Here is a 20,396-nt window from a genome sequence, read left to right as displayed (position 1 = left end):
AATTATAGCATTTTATGTACAAATTTAAAATATTTTCAGGTTTCATTATGTCCCATGTTCTTTAATACTATCTGCTTTTCAGCCTAAAGACCAATTACTTCTTTGTGGTTTAAAATTCAAACAATGCTATGAACCTAATTCTTTGACCAATAAAGCCACACTTTAATAAGTCTGACCCGACTTAATAAAACAATAACTCACTGTGGTTGATTCTTACTTATTGTTCAAGATAAGTGGGGGATTTATAAGATACTTCCTTAACTGGAAAAAAAAAATCTTATTAGAACCTTTCATTGTTCACAATTTCAAAATGATACTTTATACATTCATTCTTTAAAAGAACCTTAAATGAATGAATGAATGCCTAAAACATCTTGCATATAAACACTGAAGCCTTATAACAAGAACAGTACTTAACCAGTAAAAGCTTGCAGAAAAAAATCCTAAAAGAGGAAACATTTCACATGAGCGAATGAAACCAAGGTCTGGAGGGTGGCAGGGAGGAGAAACAAACAAAACACCAAATTAGATCCCTCAAAAAATGTCAGAAAAAGCTGAGGTAAGTGAAGTTACACACAACCATCTCTCTCTACTTTATTTATTTATCTTGAGATGCAGTCTCGCTTTGTTGCCCAGACTGGAGTGCAGTGACGCAATCTCTGCTCACTGCAACCTCCACCTCCCAGCTTCAAACAATTCTCTACCTTAGCCTCCCGAGTAGCTGGGATTATATATAGGCGCTTGCCACCATGCCTGGCTAATTTTTATATTTTTAGTAGAGACGGGGTTTCACCATCTTGGCCAGGCTGGTCTTGAACTCCTGACCTCGTGATCCACCCGCTTTGGCCTCCCAAAGTGCTGGGATTACAGGTGTGAGCCACTACGCCCAGCCTCTCTCTACTTTAAATAGTGATTTTCTGAATGCCAAAATAATGATAATCAGTTTGTTTAAATTACTGAACCATGCCTAATAATGAACATAGGTAGTACTTATCTAGGAAGAAAGGCTACAAGGAAACTCACCTTCTAACCCCAGAATCACCAGCCATTATCCAGTTTATCTTAAGGTCCTAAAGCTTGTTCACACTCCAGACATGAAACACACTTTAGTTTTATTTTTAATCCCAAACAATGGTAGGAGAGCAAAAGCCAATGAACACAGCTAATGGTTATGGTAAATGTTTTCAAGTTCTTTTATGCAAACAAATTAGAGGAAATGTAACTCTTAGGTCCTTTTTAAAAAACGCAAAGACTTTACATTTCCATTCATTTCTATCTGGTCTCAGAATTTGGAGACTAAAATGGAATGAGCAAAACAGCTCAATACTTGAAAAAAATTAACAGCAAAGAAAATGCACGTGACATTCATTTTACGCTTTGGTCAACACACTTAGAAAAATGCAGTTTCGTATCTCAGTAACTTTATTTCTGTAAACTATTACTGTGAATTTGGTTTCTTCTTTACTATAACCATTTAAAAGTGGTGCTTTTAAATTCAGAAAATCCCTGTCATTTGTGAGAACAATATTCTCGTGGTTCTTTATCATTTTATAAGTGGACAGCCTTCCCAACATGACAGTAAACTCCTTGAGGGCTGGAACAGAATTTTATACTTTGTATACCCCCACTGCCCAGACACCACATTCTCCAGACATCAGGGATACAAACACAAGAATACAGCGCCAAGCAGGCATCCAATAAATGTCTGTGGTTTGTGGTGATGATCTTCATTTCATGTTCTTTGGAGACAAGCTACAGAAGACATCTGCAGGGCCAACGACCCGCTTTTATCAACTTTCTTGTTAATTAGTACCACATGTTTATTACTCAATGTCTGAATTCTCAAATTAAAACATTCTTGGATTATTTTTCTTCATTTCTGAATGTGTTATAAATGTTGAAATTAATCAAGTCATGATCACTTTAAACTGTGCTGTGTTGATCCACTTTTATTTAGAACAAGAATGGTATTATTTCGACTCTTCAGGAAACTCTTGTTAATTAACCACAATAAAATGTAAGAAAGCGATGCTAATACAAGGGACCCATCAAAAATGCCCGAGACTTTTTGGAATGAAAGGCCCTGTCTCACGCCTCGCAGCTGAAGTAGTCTGTGTTGGCTTCTCCAGAGAGGCTAGGATTCCAGAAACAGACACTTCATGCTCCATACCCAAGCTCCAGATCTTTCAGTAACTGCCAAAGCTCAACTGATGATTTGTATGGTGAGTGGAATTTGGGCCCAAACCCGATAATAAGTCACGGCCAAAGTCAACCGCTTAAGCAGAATTTACAGATACTTTTGAGATAGCCATGAACTACAAACTGCTTTGCTGCTATTTAAAAAACTTGTTGGTTAATAGTCCAAATTCAATGTGCATAATCAACTAAGATTTCTGATTCCATTCTTTGACTACTAGGTTGGAACATGCAATCCACTTCTACAAAGCAAACTTCTCTCTCTAAGGTGTTACGCAAAAAGTTCTAAAGAGAATAAGCTTTGCTATGTTCCTGCTCAGAGGAAGGAATGTTTTCTTTAAACTCTTAGAGTTACTCAGGTTTTGGTGTTTTGCTTTTATCTTTATTGGACCGTCCCACTCTCTTTTTTGTGCTACCAGTCCAATGGAATGTACCATGCACTTCAGAGCTTCTGCCGTGCTTTCTGCTTTTGTTAGTTTACATTTGCTTATAATGGAATCCATTCGTTACCTGCTGATTTAAATCTCCCCAAATGACCTAATGCTCTTGGTTTTCATTTTCATTTCATTATTCTATGCTTTTCATGTGTACTTTGAAGCAATGTTTAAACAATGAAAAGGTGTAGGGAACACTATCATAAAAATATTCCAACACCCTTCTTGTCATTCAATAAGCAAGGTAACGGGCAACCAAGTCAGTAGGGCAAAATTGTATCCTCAATACAGTGAAACTCTGGACAGTAACAGCAGTAAAAACAATTGCTTTGTTCCAGGCCAATCTTGGGACTCTCTCCTGGGTCTCCTATCAGTTCTAACAGAGTTTGACACAGAAACCGAGTCCCTGTCTTCACAATGCTCAGCTTACATGATTTATTCACAAGTCCCTAAAAGTTGAGACTTTAAGTAAATTCCAGCTTTGGGGCATTTAAAACAAATCTTTACGAACTCTTCTTACATCCAGGGACTTTTTTTTAGAGTCTTGAATCTATTATATAACAGTAATAAAAAACTACAGATTCAGAAGGTCCTATATATAGCAGTACTGCACAATCCTTTTAATTCAAACATTTCTGTTAAATATTTTTTAAAATATCAACTATTCCTTGAGTGTATTTTGAAAAACATAGCATTGTGACTAGAAACAAAACAGTACCATAAAGCACGGCTTTTTCCATTCTGCATAATCCCTTCTTCTTGAAAAATCACAATTTTAAGGCATTATTTGTTTCCAAAAATACTTTCAAGTATGTAGTTATGAAATGGCTGTAGTTTCTACAAAGTCAGGACTATGCTCCAAAAGCAAACTCTAGAAACACCAGCAAATTCAAAACGTGAACATGAACTAAATGGTACTTCTACTTTTTCTTGTCATCTTGAATGCAGTTTAAATGTTTTAAGAAAACATATTCCAGAACCCTAATTTTAAAAATGACAATATAACACAGTGGTTGATCAGCTTCGTTGCAAAAGAGCCTTTGTTTATCAACGGATACGCAATAATGGATTCTTGAACAGGATTTTTTTAAAAAGAGACATTAAAATACAGTTCAATTTATAATCACTGGACTGCATGCAACTTTTAAAAACACATTATTTTAAATGATTATGCCAATTTGGTAAGCTACTTCAAATATACTTATTTACATTCAGTTAATATACCATGGTATCTAATCCCCCCTCCTCCCCAATACTCTCTTAACTTCAAAGTTTGCACAGGTCAAGGTCAGAAAATTAAGCAATGTCATTAACCTAGAAAAAAAAATTTTGGTTTAATTTGAGGTTTGAGGAATTCTATGTCATTACTTTAAAATGAAGATCAAAGCTCTCATACGAGCAATCATTTGCTCTGGATTTACAAGGTCAGTACAGATGGCAGGTGAGAAAAATGCCAACGAGGAAGTTCAAACAGCTCTAGTATTATTACAGAGCTTTACAGAGCACGTTCATTACATTCTTTCTTCAGCAATCATCACACTTCACAACTTACTCTGGAAGAGATAGAAACTGTGTTCTTTACTGAGGGAACTTAGATGTATATGTAAAATCAGAACTCAAAGTTCTTGACATCAAGGCTCAGATTCCTGTATTTAAACTTCTCTGCTGTTGGCTCATCCAGGAAATATCTGTGCTGATGAAATTATCTGTGCAACTTACAATTAAATGACCCCCCTCAAAAACGAAGGTTAAAAAAAAAAAAAAAGAATTAATTTGAAATTTCCCTGACACACTCAAATGCATCTTTGACTATATTACAAAATAAAAAAGCATAGTATTTCAGGCTAGAATGTGCCCAAATGCAAGTCTCTAAGGTCACACCTTTCTCAAAAGGCAGACACACATGGAGAAACCAGACACTTGGCAGACAAAGACAGTTACATTGTAAAGGAAACAAAAGCAAAGAGTTATTTTTAAAATACTGTACACAGTTGTGTAGTTTCCTAAAATAGATAAACGATATTGTATAATACTACAGAACAGAATTTTGTTTTGTTTTGGATAGTTTTCAGTTACATATCTAGTTGAGGACATAATCTTTGGATGTGGTTGACCAATAAAACTACAAAATCTGACCCCAATAAAATATACAAAATATTAAAATCTTAACTAATACAGATAGTAAGCCCTTTATAAGAACATAAAGCCTGTCGGGGGGTGGGGGGCAAGGGGAGGGAGAGCATTAGGACAAATACCTAATGCATGAGGGGCTTAAAACCTAGTTGAAGGGCTGATAGGTGCAGCAAACCATCACGGCACGTGTATACCTAAGTAACCAATCTGCACATCTGCGCATCCTAGAATTTAAAGTTAAAAAAGAAAAAAAAAAAAAAAAGAACAAAAAGATCTGTGCTACAGCTCTAAGTTCAAATCTACTGTAGAAGAGGAGAGAAGGAAAAGAGCCAATCTGTCATCTCACCAATTTATAAGTGATGTTTCTTACCCACAACTAATATGTGTGTATACATAATAAGAATACAACACAAATTGCGAGCTATGTGCAAAGTTGTTATTTTATTTATTAGTATCACCAGCATTAAGAAAGCAGGTCCCTCTGCTGACGGTATCTAGGGTAGTAACTGGTCACTCAAATATGGCCACACAGGACAGTAACTTGGCTGAGTCAACACCTTCTGTAGTTTGACCTCACCTTTCAGGTCCACAGCCTGGATGCACCTATCTGTCATTTGGCAAAGAACTGTCTCCAGCCAATGCTATGAAATGTCTAGTTAGTCATTTACACAGGTCCTTCCAGTGGCAAGAACACTCTAATACGCCTTTCCCATCCCAAATCCCTTCTATTTCATTTTTTCTCATTTAAAAATTAAAAAGTTGTTTATGCACACATCATAGTTGTAATGTGCATATATTAGTTGCAGATGCCTAACAATAGTTGTACATACCCATAAAGGGGTACATGTCATATTTTGATACACATATACAATGTGTAATGACAGTCAGGGTAATTGGGACACCAGCACCTCAAACACTTATTTCTTTGTGTTAGGAACATTCCAATTGCACTCTTCCAGTTAATCTGAAATGTACAATAAATTACTGTTAACTATAGCTGCCCTATTGTGCTACCAAATACTAGATCTTATTCCTTTTATCTAGCTGTATTTTTATATCCATCCTTCTTCATCCTCCCTCCCCCCCACCCTGCCCAAATCCCTCCTATTTCTAAATCAGTCATTGGTCTCATGAATATTTATTTAGACAGAAAAGCAACAGGGTCATCGTGAAGATGAAATAAGATGATACATGATAACCCTTTAGCAAAATGCTTCGATCAATACATATTAATCACTGCTACCACTACCATATCACTAAAATAGAATTCATGGCAGAACTGGAGTGGGAATCCTTCCCACAAGTTCTCCCAGGCTCATGTTTGTCAAATTGTGAGTGGTCCTAGGCATGAAATTCATGTAATGGGCTGTGACCAGCATTTCTTTTAAAAATTAAAAACTAGAACAGATTAAAAAATACCACAGTATACCACATGAGTGAGGGTGAGTACTGTTCAGCACATTTTTGTTTCAGCCGTGTGCATGTGAACGCATGCGCATGTGTGCATAGACACATGAAAGCGAGTATTACATGTCAACGTAAAATGCATGTCTTACAGGGGACTACAGTTGAGAGTTTGGAAAACACTATTCTAGGCATGACCTCACCTAAAACTGCAACTTCCATCTTCTGATCACAACAGTGAGGAAGAGAGAAGGTGGATGAAAGGGCAGTGTGGTGAAATTCAGCACAGTTACGGAAAACAGGTACGCACTAACTTGGGTGCTCTGGAATTATACATCTTACATTTGTGTAATGCATTCTAGCTTTTAAGTAGTTTGATTCTCACAAAGGAATCTTAAAGATTCAGAGGTCATAAAACATACTAGAATCTTAACTTATGTAGTCTGAATTTCCCACTTCACATACAGTGAAACTGTGGCTGAGTTGTGTTCTGCCTAGTCACAAAGCTAATGACTGGCAGGACTAGAAAATTTGTCTTTAGATTTCTAAACACTAAAATACTCAGTGTTCATGCTCCAGTTACCTGGTATTATATAGCAATGGTCAAGCATTAGGTATAAATAATGTTAATGTGAATAGAACAATTTTGGAAGCTGTAAATGAATAATCAGAAAATGTCATGAGTGATACCTAAAATTCAACTGGCTGTAACTCCAATATCCGTGAGATTTGAGTGATTCTAAGAACATGACAAAATGTTCCATCAAGTTCAAATCTCTTTAGAGTTAAAAAGGAATCAATGACAGACCTTAAGAGCTAAGGAAATACACAAGCAGTCATCATAGAAACCTTTTGGCTTTAAGAGATGCCAACTTCATGGAGTAGACAAATAGTGATGCAGAGGGACACCTGGTCATGCACAAATACAACTGGGTTTTTGTATATTAACTTTCATGTCCTGAAACCTTGCTAAAATTCACTTATTAGTTCCACTAGTTGGATAGTGCACTCTTGAAGATTTCCTACGTAAACAATAATTTGTGATTCCACAGGAAATGCTATGTAAATAACTGATTTAGACTTGTGATTTCAAACTAAGTAGAAATTCAGATAATTGAATTAAGAGGGAAACTGAATACATTAAGTTTGTAAAAGAAGCTTAAAATGTTTAAAGAAATTTAATCGGGATTTCATAAACGCAAACATTATTCAAAATCTCCTTAAAAATAATTGCTAAAATTTGCAAGACTTATACATTGAAAATAAGAACTGTAATTTGCATTTAAACCTTTAAAGAAGAAACAGATGTTACTCTAATAGATTGTTACTTTAATGAGCTGAATACTATTTTCTAAAATTAAAGGAAACCTTGAATCATTTTTCCTGCAAAGGAAAATCATGTTCATGGGCACTGAAAACCTCACGTTTAACAGTTAATAACCATACACCCACAAATTGGGAAACCTAACACACAGCTTTAAAAGTTGAGACAACCAGTGTCTTTCCATTGTAGGCTGTTATCTTTTAGTGGGGTATGAAATCATCTTACTGTCATTTTCTTTTAAATAGAATAACAAAAAATAATGAACTGCATCGTATTTAACGCCCTAAGGATCACATGAATCAAAAAGTATCTTTCTCTAAAAACCTGTATTCTACTTATTCTCCATAATATATTGATACAAACGAGGCACTTTATGCTTCTTTATGTTCACTGGGGGTTGGCAGCATCAGAACCGTGTGGTAAATGAAAAGGATCATCATTCTGGACATTACCATTCTTACACCTAAATGGCGCCAAGAAACAAAAACCTCCAGATGCGTCAAGCTTTTTTTTTTTTTTGAGACATTGTCCTGCCCTGCTCTGTCGCCCAGGCTGGAGTTGATCCCACGCTCTAGGCTTCCTCTGCAGTGGAGTGACATCAGCTCACTGCAGCCTCCACCTCCTGGGTTCAAGCGACTCTCCTGCCTCAGCCTCCCAAGTAGCTGGGATTACAGGTGCACACCACTACGCCTGGCTAATTTTTGTATTTTTCAGTAGAGACAGGGTTGCATCATGTTGGGCAGGCTGGTCTTGAACTCCTGACCGCAGGTGATCCGCCTGCCTCTGTCTCCCAAGGTGCTGGGATTACAAGTTCACATGAGCCACTGCGCCCAGTAATGGCCTGCTTTTGCTAAGTAACGTGGATGTTGTCTTGGCTATCTCAGTCTTCTTCAATGACTTTCACTTTAATCCTAAGTTAGCTTCCCAATATCATGGCCACATCTTGTCATACCTCTGAAATAGTAAAACCAGACACTCGCTCTCAACACCATTTCCTATCCTTCCAGCTTGTTCACATACCCCACTACTCTAGTTCTCCAATTCTTTGACCTTTCTATGTTATCTTGGCACATTTATCCTCTCTTTAGTTCCTTCCTAACTGAATTCAGAACGATTTCTGTCCTAAGTCTTCAATATTTGCTCTTTCCCTGCAATGGCCTGGTAAGTTCCCAACCCTGGAAAAGCCAGGCTGCTGAAGAAGCGTCACATCTACATCGATCTCATTCCCACCAGTCTTAACCAGGCCTGGCCATCAGCTCCATCTCTCATTCTTCTCAGCAGCTACGTAACACACCTGTTCAAATCCCTTACCTCTCTCCTCACCAGCGCCTGCTTCAGTGGAAAGAGAAAAGGCAACAAGCGAGAAAGTGCTCACACCAACGTATTTCTCTTCACTCCCACTGAGCATTTCCTCATCCTCTCCTAAGACAGGAAGGGTCTTTCTCTCTAAAGCTAATCTTCCTATCTGTGTTCTTAATCTTTCTCATGCTACATTCCTTCTCAGAGACCCTGATGTGTTTTCATCTTTCTTCTACATCTTTACTGTTTCCTTTCCCTGACCTCCATCAGTTTCTGAAAATGCTCAAACCTCTCATCCCCTTCCTCCATTAGACTTACCGCTCTAGCCAGTGTCTTCAAAATCAGGTTTCATTATGGCAGTTTTCTTAACTTTCACTCTAGTTTTAAGCCATGATTCTAGTCCCACTAAAACTAAAACAGATCTTCACCAAGATTGTCAAAGGATGTTTCTCAGGTCCTCTCAGCAGAATCTGATACTGTCACTGCCTCCTGCTTCTGGAAAATGCTTTCTGTGGCTTTCCTGATTCCACGCTCTGGGCTTCCTCTTCCCTCTCTGGCCTCCAGTGGAATTCTTCATCTGCTCAGTCATTATATGCTGGGCCTTTGGGGCTGTCCTCTGCTCTTCACTCCAGAAGGCAATCTCACTCACTCTTAGGGCTGCCACTCATGGACCACGTCTCCCAGATTAGTGGCTCCTTCCCAGATTTCATCAGAGTTTCAGACCTACATGTCCAACTGTCTCCTTGACATCTCTACCAGATGTCTCACAACACCATTATTTCCACACGTCCAGAACTGAACTCACCATTCTTCTTCTCTGCAAAACCTGCTCCACCTCCTGTTTCTCATTTCAGAAAAGAAGTCAGCATTAACTCAAGTTTCTGTCAGAACCTACATAACTCTCTTCACAAACTCTCTCCCTCCCCATCACCAAACACAACTAATCACCCAATTCTGTGGGTTCTACCTCTTGACTATCTTTTGCATCCATCCATTTCCTCTCCATTACTCACTGCCATCACCTTGGTCCGTCAGACCATCATCATCTTTTGCTCAGATTACTGCATGCAAATCCTTCTTAATTCTGCTCTTAACCAATTCCTACCCTTTCTCCACAACGTGGAGCCAAAGAACACATCTGCCAATGCCCACTAGTGCTTAAGATCTCTTCATGGCCTTCCATTACCTTCAGGATAAAAATCTCAACTCCTTATCATGATTTATAAAACCCTTTACTAGCCAGCTGCATCTGGTCTGCTCTGAAGTCCAGCTGCACTCTTTGCCACCAGGCCTTCTGAATATGTTCTTCTCTACCTAGAGCACTTAGTGCTTGTGTTCCAACCCCTGTTGAAATCTTCACTTAGGCCACTTCATCTGAGCAGATTTCCCTGACCTCCTACACCCCGTCAAATTCTGGAATGAGGACCCTCCTATGGGGACTCACTGCCTCTTCTTTCTCCCACATGCTGCTTATCACACTTGACTGAGTGTGCTTGACTGTCTGTCATCTCCACTAGGTTCCCTGAGGGCTGGCACCTCCCATTAGCTTAATACCTGGCTCAGTAAATACATGCTGAGTGAATGCATTTATGAATTCTTTAAATTAATGTTTCTATTTTTGGTTGGCTCCTCTTTTTCAAATTAAGCTAGCTTTTCATTTGCTTTTTCCCATGTTTTGGGTCCTTACTCTTCTTGGCCCCATGCAACTGACATGATCAACTGACATGAGGCAACATGTTACATCAGTCTGCACTTTTTTTTTCTGTATTAGATACCTCTTGGGCATTGCCTTTCATCCCCTTAGCCTCACTTCTGACTCATGCCACAACTATGGAGACGTCCTGTAAAGGCAGGTAGGCACGTAGGCAAGGTCTGTCTCTCTTGCTTCCTGCCTTTCTGATGCAGCAGGCTGGTATACATGTAGGAGCCTGCTCTGTATTTGTCACGCACACACTCAAGTGCAGAGGCATTAACACTCAATAGGATACCATCAACCAGTGGAAAATGGAAGCCAGCAGATAAGTCCTTCTTCCTTTGGCCCCTCAGATGTACACCAGGTGTCTCAAAAGGACTGAGCTCCAGTCCTTAGGGTGATGGATCACACAATAACACATCCTTCTACTGACTTTTCCTCCTTCCCAGTTTATTCTCCCTAGACCCTACTCCTGTTCCAAGGGACCATTTCCCAAATAAATAACTTGAATGGAAGACCATGTTGCAGGATCTGCTTTTGGACAGAAACTAAGCTAAGACAGTCTCCTTAACATGAGAAGAGCTCAGAACTTTACCCTGGTTTTCCTTTTTTGACAGGGGTTAGTAAAGCAGAAACTTTAATTCTTTCCCTATTGTCAACATGCCCTTCTTATTTTCAGACAGATTTCATATTACCAGTGAATGATGCACAGAAGCATGAACAAGCCGTTTCCTTTGAATGATATCTATTTCAAACGAATGCCAGTTAGGAAAATACGTTTCTTACAAGAAGAAGAATCTTATCCCAGTTTCCATATTTATATTAAAAACATTTTGCTAGCATGACATAAAAGAACATAAAATAAACAGAACTTCACATACCTTCAGGTTATAGCTTATTTTTCTGGAAAGAGACCAAGTATTAACATCCACAAAAAAGAATCTAAATAGTTTAAAAATACCTTGCAGGAAAAAAAAATGCAGAGACTCCATTCTTCTATGAAGTTGGGTGTGAATGATTTAATTCTTCGACTGTTATGTCTGTCTGCGAGTCAGCTGTTCCCATTACTAGTAGACATTGTATTGAATGTCAAATAATATGGTTTCTAAAATATAGCATCAAGTATCCTTAAAGAATTTTTCTCAGTTAAGCTAATGATTCAACGTTGTGTTTCTATAAAGCCACAGTTAAAAAATATTTACAGATAATTCACAAGGCAGGAAAATGTTCAATCAAATGTGGAAATTTTAAAGCTGATGAACAGCTTGATGATATCCTAGGATACCCATCTTTTGCCCCCTTCTATACTTATTTAATGTATAATCATTCATTAACTGTCAGAAATGACTGAATTTACCGGCTAAGCAAAGTTTTTAATTTTCTACATTTATTGCTGCCTTCTAACATCACACACATTTTTTAAATTTCAAATTTGCTTATAAACAGGATGCAGGAAGATCATTAATGTTTACAGAATTTTAATGCTTTTTCAGTAGTTGTGATGGTTAATACTGAGTGTCAACTTGATTGGATTGAAGGATGCAAAGTACTGATCCTGGGTGTGTCTGTGAGGGTGTTGCCAAGAGAGATGAACATTTGAGTCAGTGGCCGGGAAAGGCAGACCCACTTCATCTGCGTGGGCACAATCTAACCAGCTGCCAGTGCGGCTAGAATATAAGCAGGCAGAAAATGTGACAAGAGAGACTGGCCTAGCCTCCCATTCTACATCTTTCTCCCATACTGGACGCTTCCTGCTCTCGAACATCGGACTCTCAGTTCTTCAGTTTCGGAACTCGGACTGGCTCTCCTTGCTCCTCAGCCTGCAGACGGCCTACTGTGGGACCCTGTGACAGAATGAGCTAATACTTAGTCAACTCCCCTTTATATATATATATATATATATATATATATCTTTTTTTATATATATATATATTCCATTAGTTCTGTCCCTCTAGGGAACCCTAATACAGCAGTAAAAAGTTTATTACAATTTTTTCTTTCTTTTTACACTCCTCTCAGCTCATACCTATGTTTTTTACTTTCATCAAAATAAAATATCCTTGAGAGGTAGTTACATGCTTTCTCGAAATTTTAGAAGTACAGTATCTGTTTTTAGATCAGCGTATTATAAGAACTCTATTATCATTCATCAATAGTGGTAATCTTATTTTTAGATAAAAGTATCTGAACTCAATACCCTCAAACTCTGAAACATAAAAGCACACTCCATCTATATTATGTTTAATGCTTAGAATTAAGATGTTATAAAGCTCCTGAAATAGAAAAACCAAGTATCCTAAACACTCCACAGGTTTGCCAGGTATGATAGTGTACAGGCTGAACCATGGTTCTGCTATATTAAGATTCTCACTTTTATACACTTCGACAGCTCAAAAACCCACATGCATCTTCCAACCAATGGAATCACAGTTTACCTGGCAGTACAGTTTTTTTTAGTGGTACATAAAATTAAAAAAACTGAAAACTGATTTCTTATTTTCAATAAAACACTGTAGTTCAACCAGCACTTAAATAGCTGGTATGGGCTTTATTTTTATTTTTTAATTGGCATTTTGGACAACTCCCTTAAAATACTAAAAAATGTCACTTTTCTATACAAACAAATGAAGTAGAACTCTAAGATGCCACGAAGCAGGTGTAACTAACATTTATAGACACGCTCTAAAGCATCACGATATTTTTTAACTTACTAAAATGATTTCTACTATTTACTACAGAATTAAATAAAATAAATGAGTAACTATAAAAGGAACTGCTTGTTTGAGGAAAATTTTTTTTCTGGTTTTGAGACAAGGTCTTGCTCTCCTGGCCAGGCTGGGGTGCAGGAGTGCAATCACAGCTCACCGTAACCTCAAACTCCTGGGCTCAAGCAATTCTCCCACTCCGGCCTCCTGAAGTGCTGGGATTACAGGTGTGAGCCACATTGCCTGGCACGTATTTTGAAATTTTAAAACCTATTCTACGAGAAAAAAGGAAGGGATTAGAGAAATATTATTTAGTTGCTAAATGGAAATCTTAAGTCTGCTTTTCAAACCTGTCTGGCCAGCACTCTAACAAGTTTCAGCCATTGGCTCACTGCACATGCATGGCTTATTGAGCAAATACTGGCTGGTAAAAATTTATAAACTAGTATGTTTTAAAATTTCTCTGCAAGACTAGCTTTAAAGCAATCTTTTAAAATGAGAACAACTGTTGAAGTTTATCTTAAGACATCTTAGTTTTCACATTTCCAAGTAGAAAATGCAAACAAGTAAAATATTATACTTCAGTCATGCACACCAAATATCGTAGCAAAAACCTGTATTTTTTCTTAGTGTTTTCACTAAAAGATCATGCAAACTAGGAAAGCCTAGTATCTTTTTAAACCAACAGTCATGTTGGCACCATACTAAATTGTGCATAATGTATCTTTGAGACTAAGAGGCTAAAAAAAAAAAAAAATAGTAATAATACAGGCCAGGTGCGGTGGCTCACGATTGTAATCCTAGCACTTTGGGAGGCAGAGGCGGGTGGATCACCTGAGGTCAGGAGTTCGAGACCAGTCTGGCCAACATGGTGAAACCCCATCTCTACTAAAAATACAAAAATTAGCCGGATGTGGTGGCGTGCGCCTGTAATCCCAGATACCCAGGAGGCTGAGGCAGGAGTATCGCTGGAACCCAGGAGGTAGAGGCTGCAGTGAGCTGGTATCACGCCACTGCACTCCACCCTGGGTGACAGAGCAAGACTCCATCGCAAAAAAAGAAAAAAAAAATAGTAATAATACAATAGAGTGATATTTTTAAGAGGAGAGAAAGTAAACTGAAAAATTGGAAGCCTGTAACATTCGTATTTTCCATACTAAAATACATTCTCCAGATTCACCAAACTTGGGAGTCAAATTTCCAAGACATTTTCTTGTTTCAATGGTATCCTTTATAGCACATAATAGTGTACAAGTGATTCTACTTCCAGCTGGCTACATCCAAGTACCACCATCTTTACTGGAAACAAAGAATATATGTTTATTAAGTATTTAGCAAGCAACATCATTCATTTTGCAACTTGAAGTAGGTAGTTCGACCTCAAATGCAGATATGAAAACAATTTTACCTTCAGAAGTATTAAAAAAAAAAAAAGCTGAATTCTGCATCTAAAGTAATTAGGAAAGACACTGTCTCCTTAGTCATGAGTTATTACTGCAGCACCTTTGTAAGGCGCCCGAGGAAGTTGCTTTCTCACTAGGCACTGTTTCCCAGTGATGAAAATGACAGCTTGGCTTAGGTATACCCTTTTGAGGGTCCATCAATACAGCACTCGGGAAGTGGTGCCAGGCTTGGAGAAACAGGCAAACGAATGCAGGACGGCGTGCTTCCTGAACCTGGTTCTTCCACAGACAGTCAAGGTCAGAGTGGGACTTACTTTCTCTGTGGGCATATGATAGAGAAACTATGAAAGTATAAAACAAAATGCTGAAAGTATAAAACCTTGCTGGCCAGGGTATCATGCCAGCAAGAATGATGGACAGAGTAGAGAGAGGAGAAAAGAAAGAGGCCTTTTAACAGCAAAACCACAATACAGACGAGAAGCTCAGAGTTTCGGGATCACACCAGGTACAAGCTTCTTTACGTTAGTTTAGATTTTCAGCAACAGCTGGGAAGAATTGAGGTGTGTTAGAAATTCACTATCCTGGGTAAATGGATAAAGCACTAAATCATGTTTAGGGACTAGTTCTTTGCAGCAAATTTAAATTTGACATCCTTATTAATAACGAATGATTTAGCTACATTAAAAATAAACTGTAAGATTTTTGCAAGTATTTCAATGTATAGAACAGAATGAAATGTAAACTACTCTGGTAAAATATATATCCTACTATAATTACATATAGAAATAAAAATTATTCTTATTAGCTCCCTTAAAATGAATACTAAAAATAAGTCTTACAAAAAGTATAGAGCAGTATTTGAATTTAAATTATTTTTTATCCTGATTAAAACAAATGCTACCTGTTACTTTTGTGACAAAAAATATTTGAGAGGTCAATACGAAATGTTCAACTATGTTTTCAGGATAAAATGAGTAACGGGGAAATCATAGTATAGTGCCTGGGAAACAGCATATGCTCAAGAAAGTTTTTTTTTTTTGTAAATCTGGAACCAAGGATTTTATTACCAATGATAATATGATGTTTGCACAACATTAAGAGTCAAATCAAATCATAGTTTTATCTATTATGGTTCTAAACTAATTACAAAATATTACAAAAAATAACAACGCTTTTCTGTAAGATATGTGTATTGGCTGGGCACGGTGGTTCACGCCTATAATCTTGCACTTTCAGAGGCCAAGGTGAGTGAATTGCTTGAGTCTAGGAGTTCAAGACAAGCCTATGCAACGTGGCAAAACTCCACCTCTACAAAAAATACCAAAATTAGCCAGGCATGGTGATGTGTACCTGTAGTCCCAGCTACTCAAGAGGCTGAGGCAGGAGGATCGTTTGAACCCTGGAGGCAGAGGCTGTAGTGAGCCAAGACCACACCAGCCTGGCCTCAAAAAAAAAAAAAAAAAAATCTGTATTAGACACTGTGTATCACACAGTAGCAGCGTTTGTTTTCTTATGACCAAATTAATGGTCAAATTGTTTTTTACTGAAAGCAAGTTTCTACCTTATCAAAAGTAAGAAGTTAACACAAAGTATTAAGTAAAAATGATAACGTAAGGATGCAGAATATTCTTTAGTTTTTTAAAAAATACACATAAATATGTGTATACATAAATGTGCACAGAACTTTTGAAATCTATACATATTCAGTTATTAATTTAAAAAATCTAACAGACTTTTACTTAAAAATCGTTTGAGAAACTTTTGAACCCCTTTCTTTGAAGTAGGCAGAAGTCCTGCATTGAAAAACAAAGGACTTATCTAAGAACAAAAGGATTTCTTCAGAAATTTTCCAAGTTGTTGCAGCTTGTCAATCCCTCCCCCTACAGTACCACAAAGTAGTGTACACAAAAGGATGGGGGAAAAGGTGATTTTCCTTAACACTGGCCACTGACACACCTTGAAGCCATACTTGGTTTAACCAAAGCCTATGGTGATCAACTGGCCTTTGCAGAATAATTTAACTACTCAACAGCTGGAAAGAGAAACAAGATTTAGTGAAAAAAGCACCATGCTGATGAACAACAATATTGCCCATATTAAGCTCTATTTTCTGAGTCAAAGTTTGGGTCATGTAAAAGTAAAACTGGCCCCAGAGAAGAGAACCGTTTCTCACAGATTGCCATTTAAACCTCAAATGACCATGTTTCACAGCAGGCTCAATACATTCCAGCATGTAACTGCATTTTAATTTCCTAAAACCACAGGACATAAGTCTGATTTCAAATAGTGTCTGGACTGTGACATTCAATACTGATAAAACTGTGTGTGATATTCTCTTGAAAGTTCCACAGATTCAGCATATGAAAAAAAGATCTTCGATTTCTTCGAAGCACTTATTGTCAAAGAAATTTACTCTCGAGTTTTGTAAATGAATTCTAAACAATGAAGATTAAGAGCTAAAGCTACTGCCATAAGAAATGTAACCTACTAGTTATAGGAAAAGAACACACAATATATTCATCGCTCACAAGGATATAGTATGTTCGTGACAAAAATGGTCATTATGAGACTTTAAATATTTTTTGCCATGTTCATTAGTATGTATTCTGGAAAATAATTTTTAAATATATTAACATGAATGTTTATTTGAATGTCTATTCAATGGATAGAAATTATTCAGTCATCTTTTCAACTTTATAAAAGGAGAATTTGTGTTTAGTCTCCAAGTATTATGTAAGAAGAAATGCAACCTTTAAAACTGATCAATAAGGAAAAAAAGAAGGCAAAGCTATCATAAGTTGGGGAGTAAGAAATTTAGGATCATAATATTATTGGAATGCAACTTAAACAGAAAAAGTTTTTATGTGAACATGAAATCTTTTAGTAAGATGTTCAGCAGTTTTCATCATAGGGACTGGACTAACCTGACCTTAAGAAAGCCAGAGGAGAAATTTTTTTTGAGGGAAGAGAGGAGAGTAGAGAAGTGTATGCTTTCTCTTATAATCCTATTGCCTTTGGCTTTCAGCCTGACTCCAAAACTGATTGACAAATTTAATATTTGTTTTTAAGCAACATATCTGATCAATGAGGTGTAACTTTACTCAGAAGGAAATGATCAGACGTTGACTAATAATTTCAGGTGTGGGAACTATAAAGCTCTGGTTATTCTAAGAAACCTAAACATCCAGAAAAACTGGGGCTAATGCCAGGGTACCTGGCATATGAGTCATCTGTGTCCCTATGGTCACTCGTCATCAGATTCTAAGGTATCATCATGTGTAAGGAGGAGTCACTCTTGATTTCATAACAGCTTTTCAAGGAGATAACAAAATATATTACATGAGCCTTTTTTTTTACACGAAAAACCTGATTTGTGAAACAAATGCACATCTTAGAACTGAAGAAGTTACTGCATCCCTTTCCCTGCCCCCTTATCTTTCATTTGGTTTTGCCCCATCTACTCCTCTCTCCTCCTCCAGGCTTTCCATTGATCTTTCCTTCTTTTTTCCCAAACTTAGACAACGGGTGGTAGCTAGAAAAATGTTCACACTCTTATGAAATAAGGATCAGGCATCTCCTCTGTGGTGGGGTTCTATGAGGCCTCAAAGTTCAATTAAGCACAATTGGGAATATCAAGGAACTTGAAGGGGAAGACAAGCCTGTCAACTCAATGCAACCCATCCCAAGAGCATCAGCATCCGTGCCTGTCTTACAAAGCCATGGCTGAAAGCCGGGAGGACTATGAGGGCTGTGTGGAGGAGTGCTGCTTTGAACTGTGAGTGGTACTTAGACTACAGGGAGGTAAACAAAACTGCACGATTTTGCAGAGAGAGAGATCACAGTAAATAAAAGTAAATGCAGACAAAAGCCTGTGGCAGATATGGGATGCAGCATTCTAATTTGGCAAGTGACCACCAAAAAACAGTAATGGGGGCTGTTCTTAGCATGTTTATCTCATTTTAATCCTCATTACAGCTCAATAAGGTAGATCCTATTATTATCTCCATTTTAAAAGTGAGAAATCTGAGACCAGGGAGATTATTAAATTGCCTAAGGGCATACAGTTTACCAGCTGATCATGAAGCCAGGATTTGAATCCAGGAAGCCTAACTCCAGGGCTATACTTTTTTTTTTTTTTTGAGACAGTCTTAGACTGTTGCCCAAGCTGAAGTGTAATGGTGCAATCTTGGCCCACTGCAACCTCCACCTCCCGGGTTCAAGCGATTCTCCCGCCTCAATCTCCTGACTAGCTGAGATAACAGGCACCGACCATCAAGCCTGGCCAATTTTTGTATTTTTAGTAGAGAAGGGGTTTCACCATGTTGGCCGGGCTGGTCTCGAACTCCTGACCTCAGGTGATCTGCCTGCCTCGGCCTCCCACAGTGCTGGGATTATAGGCGTGAGCCACTGCACCCAGCCAGGGATATACTTTCAATGTCTGTATATACTCTTAGTACACAGAACACCGAAAATGGAACAATGGGGAACAAAATACGGCTGGGACTATCCTGGAGGGGTACACCAGAGATAAGAAGAAGGTCAAAAAAGTATTGTCACAAAATCCATTACAGTCTGTTTGCCTCCATGAAACCATTCTACAACTTTATTCTGTCCAGTTGGTCAATATATCTATCTCCTCTACACTGACTAAATAATCCAACTAGAAGTCAATTTTTAGGCACTGTGATAGTTGGAAAAGATATGGATATTGATATCAGCCCCTCAAAGCATATAAAAACTAACCTAATGGGAGAAGTCAGGTCAGTAAGTGGCACGAGCACATGAGGTTTCTTAATTTTGTGCCAAACTGTGAGTGTGAGTTTGTGTGCATGTGCAAAGTCTTCCTCTATCTTATACACACACACACACACACACACACACACTCTCATGCACAGCATGCTCTATAATATATACAAAGCTACCTGGATCTTGTTAACAGCCACAGCCACAGTCACACACACATGGATCATAAAAACAAAGCCAATGATTTCCAGCTGAGCTCAGCTCCAAACGTACCTGCTTCTGGGTCCTGGTTGAAACGGCAGTACTTGGAGTTTTCAAGTGAGGGCAGGCATTGCTCAATGGGGACCCAAACATATGTCTCGGGGCACAGCAAATCAGAAGGTCTATACTGACCCTGAAGAAAGGTGAAGGAAAAAGGCACAGGCATTATTAACACAGCAACGCCAGAGATAAAGGGACCAGCGATCTAGGAAAGGTTTAAAGCAAAAACTTAAAAGTCAATCAGAAACTGTTTTACTGTAAATACTAAGCAACCCTGTAGCTGATAGCTTTCCCATCTCAGGAAAGCACGTCTGACTCAAGGCTCTCTGAAAGTTAACCACCACACTTAGGATGCCTGTGTTGATTTGGGAAATTTGAGGTTTTACTCCCTTTTAGAAGAAATATTTAATGTGATTCTTGCTGAGCTGACTGAGAATAATCAGTTTCAAAATTAAGTTGTCTTTTAAATACTAGTTAATTAACAAAGAAATTTCTTTTCATGTATTAGACTACTATATAAAGTGAACTTATTTTTCAACATAGAATTTCAGTATCCTTAATGACAAATTTTTTAATTTTTGATTTGTAGACTCAGTTGACAATATTCATTCTGTTCTAATGTAGAAAGTACTGTCTTATCACTATACTTCTACTATAAGCAATCTAAATTGATAATATATAATATAGAGAAGCTTAAGAAACAGAAGTTTCAGGCAAACATCTGATAATCCACTAAACTTTCTTCAAAAATCCCATTTAAAAATTTTATATATATACCTTTTTTTTTTTTTTTTTTTTTTT

At 37.8% G+C, this 20,396-nt stretch overlaps 1 protein-coding gene across 2 annotated transcripts in view; it reads right to left on the bottom strand.

The window, feature by feature from the left end:
* Positions 1 to 20,396, bottom strand: part of ATE1 (arginyltransferase 1) — a 195,521-nt gene that overhangs the window by 26,999 nt on the left and 148,126 nt on the right. For both annotated transcript variants that reach the window (XM_012001067.1, XM_012001068.1), the window contains one exon: positions 19,608 to 19,728. In XM_012001067.1, coding sequence (XP_011856457.1) covers positions 19,608 to 19,728 — 121 coding nt within the window. The remainder of the gene's footprint in view (positions 1 to 19,607; positions 19,729 to 20,396) is intronic.

This window comes from Mandrillus leucophaeus, unplaced genomic scaffold (genome assembly GCF_000951045.1).
Source record: "Mandrillus leucophaeus isolate KB7577 unplaced genomic scaffold, Mleu.le_1.0 Scaffold65, whole genome shotgun sequence".
In the NCBI taxonomy this organism is placed as follows: Eukaryota; Metazoa; Chordata; class Mammalia; order Primates; family Cercopithecidae; genus Mandrillus; species Mandrillus leucophaeus.
The sequence above is the reverse complement of the archived record's forward strand: the minus strand, read 5'-3'. Positions and strand labels throughout refer to the sequence as shown.